The 15188-nt window shown below is 46.4% G+C and overlaps 1 protein-coding gene across 6 annotated transcripts in view; it reads left to right on the top strand.

Moving 5' to 3' along the window:
- Window positions 1-247: 247 nt before the first annotated feature.
- LOC123996504 (sex comb on midleg-like protein 2) overlaps window positions 248-15188 on the top strand; it is a 53612-nt gene continuing 38671 nt past the window's right edge. For 2 of the 6 annotated variants that reach the window (XM_046299887.1, XM_046299883.1), the window contains exons 1-5: window positions 249-785; window positions 5450-5565; window positions 6246-6299; window positions 6507-6577; window positions 7051-7285. In XM_046299887.1, coding sequence (XP_046155843.1) covers window positions 5544-5565; window positions 6246-6299; window positions 6507-6577; window positions 7051-7285 — 382 coding nt within the window. In that variant the 5' untranslated portion in view covers window positions 249-785; window positions 5450-5543. Of the gene's footprint in view, window positions 786-5449; window positions 5566-6245; window positions 6300-6506; window positions 6578-7028; window positions 7286-15188 lie in introns of those variants that run through there. The other 4 variants (XM_046299881.1, XM_046299886.1, XM_046299885.1 and 1 more) reach the window with 4 other exon arrangements.

Raw genomic sequence — 15188 nt, 5'->3', positions numbered from 1 at the left:
CAGAACAGATGACAACTTGACGAGCTAAATTAGTCGAAAAACAAAATTGTATTAATATTTTATTGTGTATATTTCCATGAAGTTCCATAATTTAATCAAAATAGGCTATGCAATATATGATTATTTTCGTGGATCTCATGTTGTCAATGAGTACAGTAGAGCAAGCTCGCGGTCAGGCGGAACCAAACCGGACGGACTCAACACAGCCCAATTTGGAACGACTCATTTTGGACGAAATTGCGGCCACAACAGACCGACCTGATATCGCCCATAATTCGATGTCCATGGATGAGTGGGGAGCGATGTCGACACATGCCTCGGCGTTCCAGTATCAAACCTAACATCATTAGTTTGTGCATATGTTAATACTACTTTATTTGGTACAGTACTGCGGTGTATTACGTCTGGCAAATGAAACAGTTGATGAAACCAAACGAAGAAACCGGAATTAAACGGGGAAGGATCTAGACCAAATTGTCCAACATAAACTCTCGTTTTAGTTGAAAAACGTTTTCCGTTTGGAGTAAACGGAATCGGCGTAATGAATACACCCTTTGGGGCTGTAGTAAAACGTTTCTTAAGCGGAAGCAAACAGAGCGAAACGGGAAGGACTTACCTGAATTTATACAATAGAAAGTTTGGTTTTGCAACTGTTTGGGCTCATGATGTCACCACAGGTTGCGGTCTGTTGCTCATGCGCACTGACTCAACTACGAAATATGGCGGCTGACGACTGCTAGAGAAAAGTGTTGGGATCTGATCAATTTCGTTAAAAAGCTGCCCTGGTAAGTCATTTTTTACTAATTCCAAACAACATAAAACCACCACGGTTTGAACATTTAAATTAGTCACGAATCGAAAAAAAAGATTAACTAAAAGGTCGCTCGTTAGTAAGCTAACACTGCTAGGGACATTAGCTAGCGAGCTAACAAGGTATGTTTGTCCATTACTCGGTATAATTAATCATGTATTTATATATCTAACTATCTGCATTGGCCTAGCACTAGTTCACACCTGACTGGATAACTAACTTCAGACAACGCCCGGGATGATGTAGCAGGCTAGCTTTAGCCCGAGCAAACTCATTTGTTTTGCTAGCTACTGACGTTAGCTCTCAAGAACCGAAGTGGGGTAACTACACCTGAACCAGGTTATGTCTTTACAGGAGACTTTGGCGATTCTCCTTTAAGTCCAGGAAGCAGCGACCCAACTTATATTCACCAGCATTTCAATGTCAACATACGTTCGTTATTCACCAAATACGGAGTTTCGATTAGCAACTGTCGTCATTTGCTGCCGTCACGGCCGGTGTGTACTGACAAAAAAGTATAATAAAATGTTAAATAACCGGGAAATTGGCACATCCAATGCATTCCGACGTGTGCATGGTAGAAATGAGGGACCTGTAAACATTTTTAGACATTTTTTGTTAGTACACACCGGCCGTGACGGCAGCAAATGACGACAGTTGCTAATCGAAACTCCGTATTTGGTGAATAACGAACGTATGTTGACATTGAAATGCTGGTGAACAGAAGTTGAATCGCTGCTTCCTGGACTTAAATCGCCAAATTAAATGAAATCAAACTTTATTTGTCACATGCGCCGAATACAACAAGTGTCGACTTTACCGTGACATGCTGACTTACAAGCCCTTAACAAACTATAGTTTTGGCAAGTCGGTTAGGACATCTACTTTGTGCATGACACAAGTCATTTTTCCAACAATTGTTTACAGACTGTATTATTTCACTTATAATTCACTGTATCACAATTCCAGTGGCTCAGAGGTTTACATACACTAAGTTGACTGCCTTTTAAACAGCTTCAAGAAAATGTTGTCATGGTTTTAGAAGCATCTTATAGGCTAATTGACACAATTTGAGTCAATTGGAGGTGTACCTGTGGATGTATTTCAAGGCCTACCTTCAAACTCTGTGTCTCTTTGCTTGATAGCATGGGAAAATCCAAAGAAATCAGCCAAAACCTCCTCAGAAAATAAATTGTAGACCTCCACAAGTCTGGTTCATCCTTGGGAGCAATTTCTAAACACATGAAGGTACCACATTCACCTGCACAAACAATAGTACGCAAGTATAAACACCATGGGACCATGCAGCCGTCATACTGCTCAGGATGGAGACGCGTTCTGTATCCAAGAGATGAATGTACTTTGGTGCAAAAAGTGCAAATCAATCCCAGAACAACAACAAAGGACCCTGTGAAGATGCTGGAGGAAACGGGTACAAAAGTATCTATTATCCACAGAACCTGAAATGCCACTCAACAAGGAAGAAGCCACTGCTCCAAAACTGCCATTAAAAAAGCCAGACTATGGTTTGCAACTGCACATGGGGACAAAGATTGTACTTTTTGGAGAAATGTCCTCTGGTCTGAAAATAACTGTTTGGCCATAATGACCATCATTATGTTTGGAGGAAAAAGGGGGAGGCTTGCAAGCTGAAGAACACCATCCCAACCGTAGAGCACGGGGGTGGCAGCATCATGTGGGGGTGCTTTGCTGCAGGAGGGACTGGTGCACTTCACAAAATAGATGACATCATGAGGATGGAAAATTATGTGGATATATTGAAGCAACATCTCAAGACATCGGTCAGGAAGTTAAAGCTTGGTTTCAAATGGGTCTTCCAAATGTACAGTCACCCCAAGCATACTTCCAAAGTTGTGGCAAAATGGCTTAAGGACAACAAAGTCATGGTAGTGGAGTAGCCATCACAAAGCCCCGACCTCAATCCTATAGAACATTTGTGGTCAGAACTGAAAAAGTGTGTGTGAGCAAGGAGGCCTACAAACCTGACTCGGTTACAAAACTCAGCCAAAATTCACCCAACTTACTGTGGGAATCTTGTGGACGGCTACCCGACACGTTTGACCCAAGTTAAACAATTTAAAGGCAATGCTACTAAATACTAAGTGAGTGTATGTAAACTTCTGACCCACTGGGAATGTGATGAAAGAAACAACAGCTGAAATAAATCATTCTCTCTACTATTTTTCTGACATTTCACATTCTTAAAACAGTGTTGATCCTAACTGACCTAGGACAGGGAATTTTTACTCTGATTAAATGTCAGGAATTGTGAAAAATTGAGTTTAAATGTATTTGGCAAAGGTGTATGTAAACTTCCAACTTCAACTGTGTGTATGTGTGTATATATGTATGTTTTTGGGGACTTGGCTGTGTTGCATGTTATTTTGGCGTTAATACGTGTCACATATGATTTGGCACCTTGGGTCAAGTGTTAGCACCAACTCACGAAGCCCCTGTTTCCCGAGCATTTAAATTGGGGCCATGTCTTTGCAGATGTAAATTGTAACAGCAGCTGTTATCTCCTTCCGCGAGTAAACCTCTCTTGCAACATCTGAGTCGGGTTTGTTTTGAGCACTCGACTTTACTTTTTTGGGTCTCGTCCGTGGAGACTCTCCGTACTGTTTCACATGATTCTTGACAAAGGTGGTAAGAGGTTAGTGGTGTTTGAGCCTCAGGACAGGCCTGCTGCCTATTTTGCAGAGGACTTTTTTTCTGGTCCGTGTCAGAAGTTTCATTCCCAAACCACGTCCATGCGACCGAAGTAGCTCCTCTTTTTAGGTATGAGCTCTGTGTCTCCGTGCTCTGTGTCACATTCACTCTCCTCCACGTTTGTTGCAAATTTCCTTCTACACAATATTGCCGTAAAGAACGTGGTTTGTGGTTTGCGACACAACTAAATAAATTATAGGGCATAATATGAAGCGATAGAAAAACATCTATCGTCACACGATAAATATCGCCCCAGATACATGCTACTGCAACGATACATCCTACTTTGTAGGATAACCTTCTACGATACCTGTTACTAAATGTATGATACCTACTACTAAAGGGATTCCTGCTACCTTTTAGAATTCCTGCTACCTTTTAGGAAACCTGTTACTACAGAGATACCTGCTACCTTGTAGGATACATCCTACGTCGTAGGATACCTGCTTCCTTATAGGATTACTGCGACCTTATAGGATACCTGCTACTAAAAAGATAACCGCTACCTTACATTTTGTCACATACACATATTTAGCAGATGTTATTGTATGTGTAGCGAAACGCTTGTGTTCCTAGCTCCAACAGTACAGTAATATCTAACTAAATGCTTGTGTTCCTAGCTCCAACAGTACAGTAATATCTAACTAAATGCTTGTGTTCCTAGCTCCAACAGTACAGTAATATCTAACTAAATGCTTGTGTTCCTAGCTCCAACAGTACAGTAATATCTAACTAAATGCTTGTGTTCCTAGCTCCAACAGTACAGTAATATCTAACTAAATGCTTGTGTTCCTAGCTCCAACAGTGCAGTAGTATCTAACTAAATGCTGGTGTTCCTAGCTCCAACAGTACAGTAATATCTAACTAAATGCTTGTGTTCCTAGCTCCAACAGTACAGTAATATCTAACTAAATGCTGGTGTTCCTAGCTCCAACAGTACAGTAATATCTAAATAAATGCTTGTGTTCCTAGCTCCAACAGTACAGTAATATCTAAATAAATGCTTGTGTTCCTAGCTCCAACAGTGCAGTAGTATCTAACTAAATGCTTGTTCCTAGCTCCAACAGTGCAGTAGTATCTAACTAAATGCTTGTTACTTTAAAGTGCCCAGTGATTCCATGTCAAAGGTGCAGGGTTGAGAAGCCGGCTAGTGACAGTGACTAAGTTCAGGGCAGGGTACTGGGTGGAGGCCGGCTAGTGATGGCTATTTAACAGTCTGATGGCCTTGAGATAGAAGCTGTTTTTCAGTGTCTCGGTCCCAGCTTTGATGCACCTGTACTGACCTCGCCATCTGGATGGTCATGGGGTGACCAGGCCGTGGCTCAGGTGGTTGTTGTCCTTGATGATCTTTTTGGCCTTCCTGTGACATCGGGTGCTGTTTGTGTCCTGGAGGGCAGGCAGTGTACCTCCAGTGATGTGTTGGGCAGACTGCACCACCCTCAGGAGAGCCCTGCGTTTGAGGGTGGTGCAGTTGCCGTACCAGGTGGTGATACAGCCCGTCAGGATGCTCTCAATGGTGCATCTGTAAAAGCTAATGAGGGTTTTAGGGGCCAAGCTGAATTTCTTGAGCCTCCTTCATCACACTGGCTGTGTCGGTGGACCATTTCAGATTGTTGGTGATGTGATCGATGAGGAACTTGAAGCTTTTCACCTTCTCCACTGTGGTCCCATGGATGGTGTGTGCTCCCTCGGCTGTCTCCTGAAATCCACAATCAGCTCTTTCGTTTTGTTGAAGGAGAGGTTATTTTCCTGGCAAAATTCCGCCAGGGCTCTCACCACCACCTACTTGCTACCTTATAGAGGATATCTGCTGCTACAGACAACTGCTACCTTATAGGATACCTGCTGCGACAGAGGATACATCCTTGATATTTTATAACCTTATAAGTTCAGTCTTTTCTGTTCCAGGTCAGTACTACAGGGCCATAGTTGCACACTGGGTGGACCACCTGCCTGTCATTCCCATTGCCTTGTAGAATAACCACATTACACAGGAGCCATCATGGGCAGGACATCAGTCAAAGGTAAGGAAACATGAGCAAGTACACTGCAGCCTATTTATTTAGTATGCCATTGTATTTCTCGTTTCAATATTCTATTGCCGGGTTCACAAATGGATGGAATTCTGGTGTACCTCATTTTCCAGCAGTCTTACTTACTGGTCTGACATGAGTAGTGTTTATAACGCAAGATGGAGGAGAGCCTTCTTTCGTCAGAGAACATTTATTTTGGGAGATTGCAAAATATAACCTTGTTATTCAAGACAGGAGTGACATTTTTTTAGGTGATAATAAAACATGTTTAGTTACACTTTTTTTCTCTTACTTGCTAGCAAGTCAACTTACACAGAGCAGTTAACATTCGCTAGATGGCTAAAAGCTAGGTTGAAGATTGCATCAAATGGCCTAATGCTGTGTTCCTAACCAAGTGGGAAGGTGATCATTTCTATTTGTAAAGTAGTTATAGGAGGTGGATGCATTCACTTGCATTAAACTCATTGAGAAAGGCAGATTGGCTAATGGCAAGCAAGCGGAGGTCAGCATGTGGGATAGGTCGGAGCTCAAGGGTGGTAGATGAGTTTCCCACTCGTAATTACCACTTGGAGGGCCGTTCAAGTGGATTTTCCAAGGCATGCGAGGTAAATACCATTTTTCCACCTGGTTATGAACACGGGTGTGGTCAGTGTTGATGTGTTTGTTTTCAGATCAGAAGGAGAAAGCAGGAAGTCTCCATCCTCCAGGTCCCACTCCTGCTAAAGGTAACTTTAGACTCCTAGGAGAGATGACCCCTAGCTTTTACTATTTTAAAAGTTTGAATGTGTTGTTCCTAGGATAACATTTGATCTAACTGCAAAGTAACTTTGTTTTATTAAATGTAATTTTTTGTGTCTTTTTTTATACCTCTTACATCAGTATATACATGTTGGTCTGTCGGGACTACTAACCCTTTGATGTTTCTGTCTCAGAGTCGTTCAGTTGGGAGGAGTACCTGAAGGAAACATCATCTACCCCGGCTCCACCTAGCTTCTTCAGACAGGTATGTATCCATCTACCCCGGCTCCACCTAGCTTCTTCAGACAGGTATGTGTCCATCTAGCCCGGCTTCACCTAGCTTCTTCAGACAGGTATGTGTCCATCTAGCCCGGGTCCACCTAGCTTCTTCAGACAGGTATGTGTCCACCTACCCCGGGTCCACCTAGCTTCTTCAGACAGGTATGTGTCCATCTACCCCGGGTCCACCTAGCTTCTTCAGACAGGTATGTGTCCATCTACCCCGGCTTCACCTAGCTTCTTCAGACAGGTATGTGTCCATCTACCCCGGCTCCACCTAGCTTCTTCAGACGGGTATGTGTCCATCTACCCCGGCTTCACCTAGCTTCTTCAGACTGGTATGTGTCCATCTACCCCGGCTTCACCTAGCTTCTTCAGGCAGTGTGAGTTCAGTGACAGCAGAGAAGGCTAAGAGACAGTATACTGTCTCTCTGCAGTGAGTTTTCGGTCTCTCTCCAGTCCAGAGTCCCTCCCTCCAATGACTTCAAGGTGGGGATGAAGCTGGAAGTCCATGACCCTCGGAACTCCACCTCTGTGTGCATCGCCACTGTGATGGGCATGACTGGTGTGCGTCTGCGTCTTCGTCTGGATGGCAGTGACAACACCAATGACTTCTGGAGGCTGGTCGACTCCTCAGACATCCAGCCTATAGGAACCTGTGAAAAGAATGGGGACATGCTGCAGCCGCCGCTGGGTATGTTAACCATAACACTAACCATAACTCTACCCTAACCCACTGGGTACGTTAACCATAACTCTACCCTAACCCACTGGGTACGTTAATAACACTAACCTTCCAATATGGGGGAATTACGGCCCTAACCTACGGCCCTAACCTAGCCGTTGGAGGTAGGGTACTCAGCTAACATATGGAATTGTTAGCATACCATGGATTATTTAGCTATTGGATTTGGAATTTTAGGGGGCCTTTATGTATAACAATTTCATTTTTAATTATTTGAAAAATATTGGGTTAAGCGTTTACTATTATAGCCCGTAGAAACGCATTCAATATCATTCATAAGTTTGGGGTCACTTAGAAATGTCCTTGTTCTTGAGAGAAAAGCAATTTTTTTTGTCCATTTTAAAATAACATCAAATTGATCAGAAATACAGTGTAGACGTTGTTAATTGCAGCTCCCCCCCTACTTTGTGCAATTTCCGCCTGAAGACATACCCAAATCTAACATAACAGCCTGTAGCTCAGGCACAGAACCAAGGATATGCATATTCTTGGTACCGTTTGAAAGAAAACACTCTGAAGTGTAAATGTGAATTGAATGTAGGAGAATAACACACAATAGATCTGGTTTAGATACAAAAAGAAAAAACGTATGTTTTTTTTCATTGTTTTATCATCATCTTTAAAATGAACAAGATAAAACAAACATTCAGATGGGATGATGGGGACAATTTCAGTGAAAAATATAAGAGGTCAACAGTACTTGTGCAAAGTTTCAGAATGACAACTTCCAAAATGAGTGTGCTACATGACATTTATCATGAAGTCACCCAGGTGTCCCACACAAGTAGCCCAAATGTACCCAAGTGGCCAAATTGGTGAAGGTATACATTTAACAAATAATGATATACAAAATGCCAAAATGGTATTCTAACATCCCCCCCCAAAAAAACATTGAGAGAAAAAAAACAATTATGATTGATTAAAAAATATGGGGAAAATATATATACATTTACAAAATAACATGGGTAACTATTTACACACTTTCAATATTTGGATTACCCTCAGTCCTCTATCAACGCGACGCTAACCAGAGCATAACGGACGTATTTATTTTTTATCCGCGGATTCCCTCCGCAAACAGAACATTTTTTTCAGCTGGATCTTCACAACTAGCTATCGAGCTAAACCGCAACCCTGGTTGATTACTCCTGGCTAGCGTTTCCACCCACGTAGCTTGAAGCTAGCCCGGCCAGAGCTCCTGTGTTCCTAGCATACTTCTGGGCTTCTATACCTGGATCCACGACCGGTCTATCGATGTCACTGCACGAAGAGGAATAAACACACTCACCCCATCGCGACGTCCTCCAAAGGCTAACTCTCTAGCCCTCGCTATCTCCTTGCTTGCTAATTCGGCATGCTAACTACTACCTTGTTTACCCCGGCCTACTAATCTGTTAGCTTGTTAGCACAGGCCTGCTAACCGTCTGCATCGCAGTGGCCCATATGTACTTTCTATCTCTTCCCGATTTTTAAAATTTGTTTATACCTTCCGGAAACCTGCCTCACCCAATGTGATACGGAATCGCTATTATTTTTAATTTTTAGAACACACTCAAGAACCTCCAGAAGCGAACCAGCTAACTAGATACAAGCTACTTAGTCATTGTTAGTTTTTTTTAACCTGGATAACACTCGCCAGTCCAGCTCCCCTGCCCCATCCACTGATTAGCCGTTGTCTCACCTACTGTTTAGCTTGCTTTCCCAATTTCAACACCTGTGATTACTGTATGCCTCGCTGTATGTCTCTCTCAAATGTCAATATGCCTTGTATACTGTTGCTCACGTTAGTTATCATTGTTTTAGTTCACAATGGAGCCCCTAGTCCCACTCCTCATACCCCTGATACCTCCTTTGACCCACCTCCTTTGTGACCTCACCCATTACAACCAGCATGTCCAGAGATAAAACCTCTCTCATCATCACCCAGTGCCTGGGCTTACCTCTGCCGTACCCGCACCCCACCATACCCCTGTCTGCGCATTATGCCCTGAATATATTCTACCATGCCCAGAAACCTGCTCCTCTTAATCTCTGTCCCCAACGCTCTAGGCGACCAGTTTTGATAGCCTTTAGCCGCACCCTCATACTACTCCTTCTCTGTTCCGCGGGTGATGTGGAGGTAAACCCAGGCCCTGCATGTCCCCAGGCACCCTCATTTGTTGACTTCTGTGATCGAAAAAGCCTTGGTTTCATGCATGTCAACATCATAAGCCTCCTCCCTAAGTTTGTTTTACTCACTGCTTTAGCACACTCTGCTAACCCTGATGTCCTTGCCGTGTCTGAATCCTGGCTCAGGAAGGCCACCAAAAATTCAGAGATTTCCATACCCAACTATAACATCTTCCGTCAAGATAGAACTGCCAAAGGGGGGAGGAGTTGCAGTCTACTGCAGAGATAGCCTGCAAAGTAATGTCATACTTTCCAGGTCCATACCCAAACAGTTCAAACTACTAATTCTGAAAATTACTCTCTCCAGAAATAAGTCTCTCACTGTTGCCGCCTGCTACCGACCCCCCCCCCCCCCCTCAGCTCCCAGCTGTGCCCTGGACACCATTTGTGAATTGATTGCCCCCCCATCAAGCTTCAGAGTTTGTTCTGTTAGGTGACCTAAACTGGGATATGCTTAACACCCCGGCAGTCCTACAATCTAAGCTAGATGCCCTCAATCTCACACAAATCATCAAGGAACCCACCAGGTACAAGCCTAACTCTGTAAGCAAGGGCACCCTCATAGACGTCATCCTGACCAACTGGCCCTCCAAATACACCTCCGCTGTCTTCAACCAGGATCTCAGCGACCACTGCCTCATTGCCTGTATCCTCTACGGTGCCGCAGTCAAACGACCACCCCTCATCACTGTCAAACGCTCCCTAAAACACTTCTGTGAGCGGGCCTTTCTAATCGACCTGGCCCGGGTATCCTGGAAGGACATTGACCTCATCCCGTCAATTGAGGATGCCTGGTCATTCTTTAAGAGTAACTTCCTCACCATTTTAGATCAGCATGCTCCGTTCAAAAAATGCAGAACTAAGAACAGATACAGCCCTTGGTTCACTCCAGACCCGACTGCCCTCGACCAGCACAAAATCCTCCTGTGGCGGACTGCAATAGCATCAAACAGTCCCCGCGATATGCAACTGTTCAGGGAAGTCAGGAACCAATACACGCAGTCAGTCAGGAAAGCTAAGGCCAGCTACTTCAGGCAGAAGTTTGCATCCTGTAGCTCCAACTCCAAAAAGTTCTGGGACACTGAAGTCCATGGAGAACAAGAGCACCTCCTCCCAGCTGCCCACTGCACTGAGGCTAGGTAACACGGTCACCACCGATAAATCCATGATTATCAAAAACTTCAACAAGCATTTCTCAACGGCTGGCCATGCCCTCCGCCTGGCCACTCCTACCTCGGCCAACAGCTCCGGCCCCCCCGCAGTTCCTCGCCCAAGCCTCTCCAGGTTCTCCTTTGCCCAAATCCAGATAACAGATGTTCTGAAAGAGCTGCAAAACCTGGACCCGTATAAATCAGCTGGGCTTGACAATCTGGACCCTCTATTTCTGAAACTATCCGCCGCCATTGTCGCAACCCCTATTACCAGCCTGTTCAACCTCTCTTTCATATCGTCAGGGATCCCCAAGGATTGGAAAGCTGCCGCAGTCATCCCCCTCTTCAAAGGGGGAGACACCCTGGACCCAAACTGTTACAGACCTATATCCATCCTGCCCTGCCTATCTAAGGTCTTCGAAAGCCAAGTCAACAAACAGGTCACTGACCATCTCGAATCCCACCGTACCTTCTCCGCTATGCAATCTGGTTTCCGAGCCGGTCACGGGTGCACCTCAGCCACACTCAAGGTACTAAACGACATCATAACCGCCATCGATAAAAGACAGTACTGTGCAGCCGTATTCATCGACCTTGCCAAGGCTTTCGACTCTGTCAATCACCAGATTCTTATCGGCAGACTCGGTAGCCTCGGTTTTTTCGGATGACTGCCTTGCCTGGTTCACCAATTACTTTGCAGACAGAGTTCGGTGTGTCAAATCGGAGGGCATGCTGTCCGGTCCTCTGGCAGTCTCTATGGGGGTGCCACAGGGTTCAATTCTCGGGCCGACTCTTTTCTCTGTATATATTTAACATTTAACATTTAAGTCATTTAGCAGACGCTCTTATCCAGAGCGACTTACAAATTGGTGCATTCACCTTATGCTATCCAGTGGAACAGTCACTTTACAATAGTGCATCTAAAACTTAAGGGGGGGGGGGGGGGGGGAGGGATTACTTATCCTATCCTAGGTATTCCTTAAAGAGGTGGGGTTTCAGGTGTCTCCGGAAGGTGGTGATTGACTCCGCTGTCCTGGCGTCGTGAGGGAGTTTGTTCCACCATTGGGGGGCCAGGGCAGCGAACAGTTTTGACTGGGCTGAGCGGGAGCTGTACTTCCTCAGTGGTAGGGAGGCGAGCAGGCCAGAGGTGGATGAACGCAGTGCCCTTGTTTGGGTGTAGGGCCTGATCAGAGCCTGGAGGTACTGAGGTGCCGTTCCCCTCACAGCTCCGTAGGCAAGCACCATGGTCTTGTAGCGGATGCGAGCTTCAACTGGAAGCCAGTGGAGAGAACGGAGGAGCGGGGTGACGTGAGAGAACTTGGGAAGGTTGAACACCAGACGGGCTGCGGCGTTCTGGATGAGTTGAAGGGGTTTAATGGCACAGGCAGGGAGCCCAGCCAACAGCGAGTTGCAGTAATCCAGACGGGAGATGACAAGTGCCTGGATTAGGACCTGCGCCGCTTCCTGTGTGAGGCAGGGTCGTACTCTGCGGATGTTGTAGAGCATGAACCTACAGGAACGGGCCACCGCCTTGATGTTGGTTGAGAACGACAGGGTGTTGTCCAGGATCACGCCAAGGTTCTTGGCGCTCTGGGAGGAGGACACAATGGAGTTGTCAACCGTGATGGCGAGATCATGGAACGGGCAGTCCTTCCCCGGGAGGAAGAGCAGCTCCGTCTTGCCGAGGTTCAGCTTGAGGTGGTGATCCGTCATCCACACTGATATGTCTGCCAGACATGCAGAGATGCGATTCGCCACCTGGTCATCAGAAGGGGAAAGGAGAAGATTAATTGTGTGTCGTCTGCATAGCAATGATAAGAGAGACCATGTGAGGTTATGACAGAGCCAAGTGACTTGGTGTATAGCGAGAATAGGAGAGGGCCAAGAACAGAGCCCTGGGGGACACCAGTGGTGAGAGCGCGTGGTGAGGAGACAGATTCTCGCCACGCCACCTGGTAGGAGCGACCTGTCAGGTAGGACGCAATCCAAGCGTGGGCCGCGCCGGAGATGCCCAACTCGGAGAGGGTGGAGAGGAGGATCTGATGGTTCACAGTATCGAAGGCAGCCGATAGATCTAGAAGGATGAGAGCAGAGGAGAGAGAGTTAGCTTTAGCAGTGCGGAGCGCCTCCGTGATACAGAGGAGAGCAGTCTCAGTTGAATGACTAGTCTTGAAACCTGACTGATTTGGATCAAGAAGGTCATTCAGAGAGAGATAGCGGGAGAGCTGGCCAAGGACGGCACGTTCAAGAGTTTTGGAGAGAAAAGAAGGGATACTGGTCTGTAATTGTTGACATCGGAGGGATCGAGTGTAGGTTTTTTTCAGAAGGGGTGCAACTCTCGCTCTCTTGAAGACGGAAGGGACGTAGCCAGCGGTCAGGGATGAGTTGATGAGCGAGGTGAGGTAAGGGAGAAGGTCTCCGGAAATGGTCTGGAGAAGAGAGGAGGGGATAGGGTCAAGCGGGCAGGTTGTTGGGCGGCCGGCCGTCACAAGACGCGAGATTTCATCTGGAGAGAGAGGGAGAAAGAGGTCAGAGCACAGGGTAGGGCAGTGTGAGCAGAACCAGCGGTGTCGTTTGACTTCGCAAACGAGGATCGGATGTCGTCGACCTTCTTTTCAAAATGGTTGACGAAGTCATCTGCAGAGAGGGAGGAGGGGGGGGGGGGGAAGGAGGATTCAGAAGGGAGGAGAAGGTGGCAAAGAGCTTCCTAGGGTTAGAGGCAGATGCTTGGAATTTAGCGTGGTAGAAAGTGGCTTTAGCAGCAGAGACAGAGGAGGAAAATGTAGAGAGGAGGGAGTGAAAGGATGCCAGGTCCGCAGGGAGGCGAGTTTTCCTCCATTTCCGCTCGGCTGCCCGGAGCCCTGTTCTGTGAGCTCGCAATGAGTCATCGAGCCACGGAGCGGGAGGGGAGGACCGAGCCGGCCTGGAGGATAGGGGACATAGAGAGTCAAGGGAAGCAGAGAGGGAGGAGAGGAGGGTTGAGGAGGCAGAATCAGGAGATAGGTGGGAGAAGGTTTGAGCGGAGGGAAGAGATTATAGGATGGAAGAGGAGAGAGTAGCGGGGGAGAGAGAGCGAAGGTTGGGACGGCGCGATACCATCCGAGTAGGGGCAGTGTGGGAGGTGTTGGATGAGAGCGAGAGGGAAAAGGATACAAGGTAGTGGTCGGAGACTTGGAGGGGAGTTGCAATGAGGTTAGTGAAAGAACAGCATCTAGTAAAGATGAGGTCGAGCGTATTGCCTGCCTTGTGAGTAGGGGGGGAAGGTGAGAGGGTGAGGTCAAAAGAGGAGAGGAGTGGAAAGGAGGCAGAGAGGAAAGAGTCAAAGGTAGACGTGGGGAGGTTAAAGTCGCCCAGAACTGTGAGAGGTGAGCCATCCTCAGGAAAGGAGCTTATCAAGGCATCAAGCTCATTGATGAACTCTCCGAGGGAACCTGGAGGGCGATAAATGATAAGGATGTTAAGCTTGAAAGGGCTAGTAACTGTGACAGCATGGAATTCAAAGGAGGCGATAGACAGATGGGTAAGGGGAGAAAGAGAGAATGACCACTTGGGAGAGATGAGGATCCCGGTGCCACCACCCCGCTGACCAGACGCTCTCGGGGTGTGCGAGAACACGTGGGCGGACGAAGAGAGAGCAGTAGGAGTAGCAGTGTTGTCTGGTGATCCATGTTTCCGTCAGTGCCAAGAAGTCGAGGGACTGGAGGGAGGCATAGGCTGAGATGAACTCTGCCTTGTTGACCGCAGATTGGCAGTTCCAGAGGCTACCGGAGACCTGGAACTCCACGTGGGTCGTGCGCGCTAGGACCACCAGAGTAGGGTGGCCGCGGCCACGCGGTGTGGAGCGTTTGTATGGTCTGTGCAGAGAGGAGAGAACAGGGATAAACAGACACATAGTTGACAGGCTACAGAAGAGGCTACGCTAATGCAAAGGAGATTGGAATGACAAGTGGACTACACGTCTCGAATGTTCAGAAAGTTAAGCTACGTAGCAAGAATCTTATTGACTAAAATGATTAAAATGATACAGTGCTGCTGAAGTAGGCTAGCTGGCAGTGGGTGCGTTGTTGACACTACACTAATCAAGTCGTTCCGTTGAGTGTAATAGTTTCTGCAGTGTTGCTATTCGGGGGCTAGCTTGCTAGCTAGCAGTGTTGTTTACGTTACGTTGCGTTAAAAGAACGACAATAGCTGGCTAGCGAACCTAGAAAATCGCTCTAGACTACACAATTATCTTTGATACAAAGACGGCTATGTAGCTAGCTATGTAGCAAGCTACGATCAAACAAATCAAACCGTTGTACTGTAATGAAATGAAGTGAAAATGTGATACTACCTGTGAATGCGACCGGGTTGTTGAGTTCTATACAGAAGACGTTGGCTAGCTAGCAGAGTCACCTACGTTAAGGACGACAAATAGCTGGCTAGCTAACCTCGGTAAATTAAGATAATCACTCTAAGACTACACACTCTAAACCTAAACAACACAATTATCTTGGATACGATGATACGAAGACAGCAAAGACAGCTATGTA

This window comes from Oncorhynchus gorbuscha, linkage group LG15 (genome assembly GCF_021184085.1).
Source record: "Oncorhynchus gorbuscha isolate QuinsamMale2020 ecotype Even-year linkage group LG15, OgorEven_v1.0, whole genome shotgun sequence".
Classification (NCBI taxonomy): Eukaryota; Metazoa; Chordata; class Actinopteri; order Salmoniformes; family Salmonidae; genus Oncorhynchus; species Oncorhynchus gorbuscha.
Note: the sequence above shows the minus strand (reverse complement) of the source record. Positions and strands in the feature narration are given on the sequence as shown.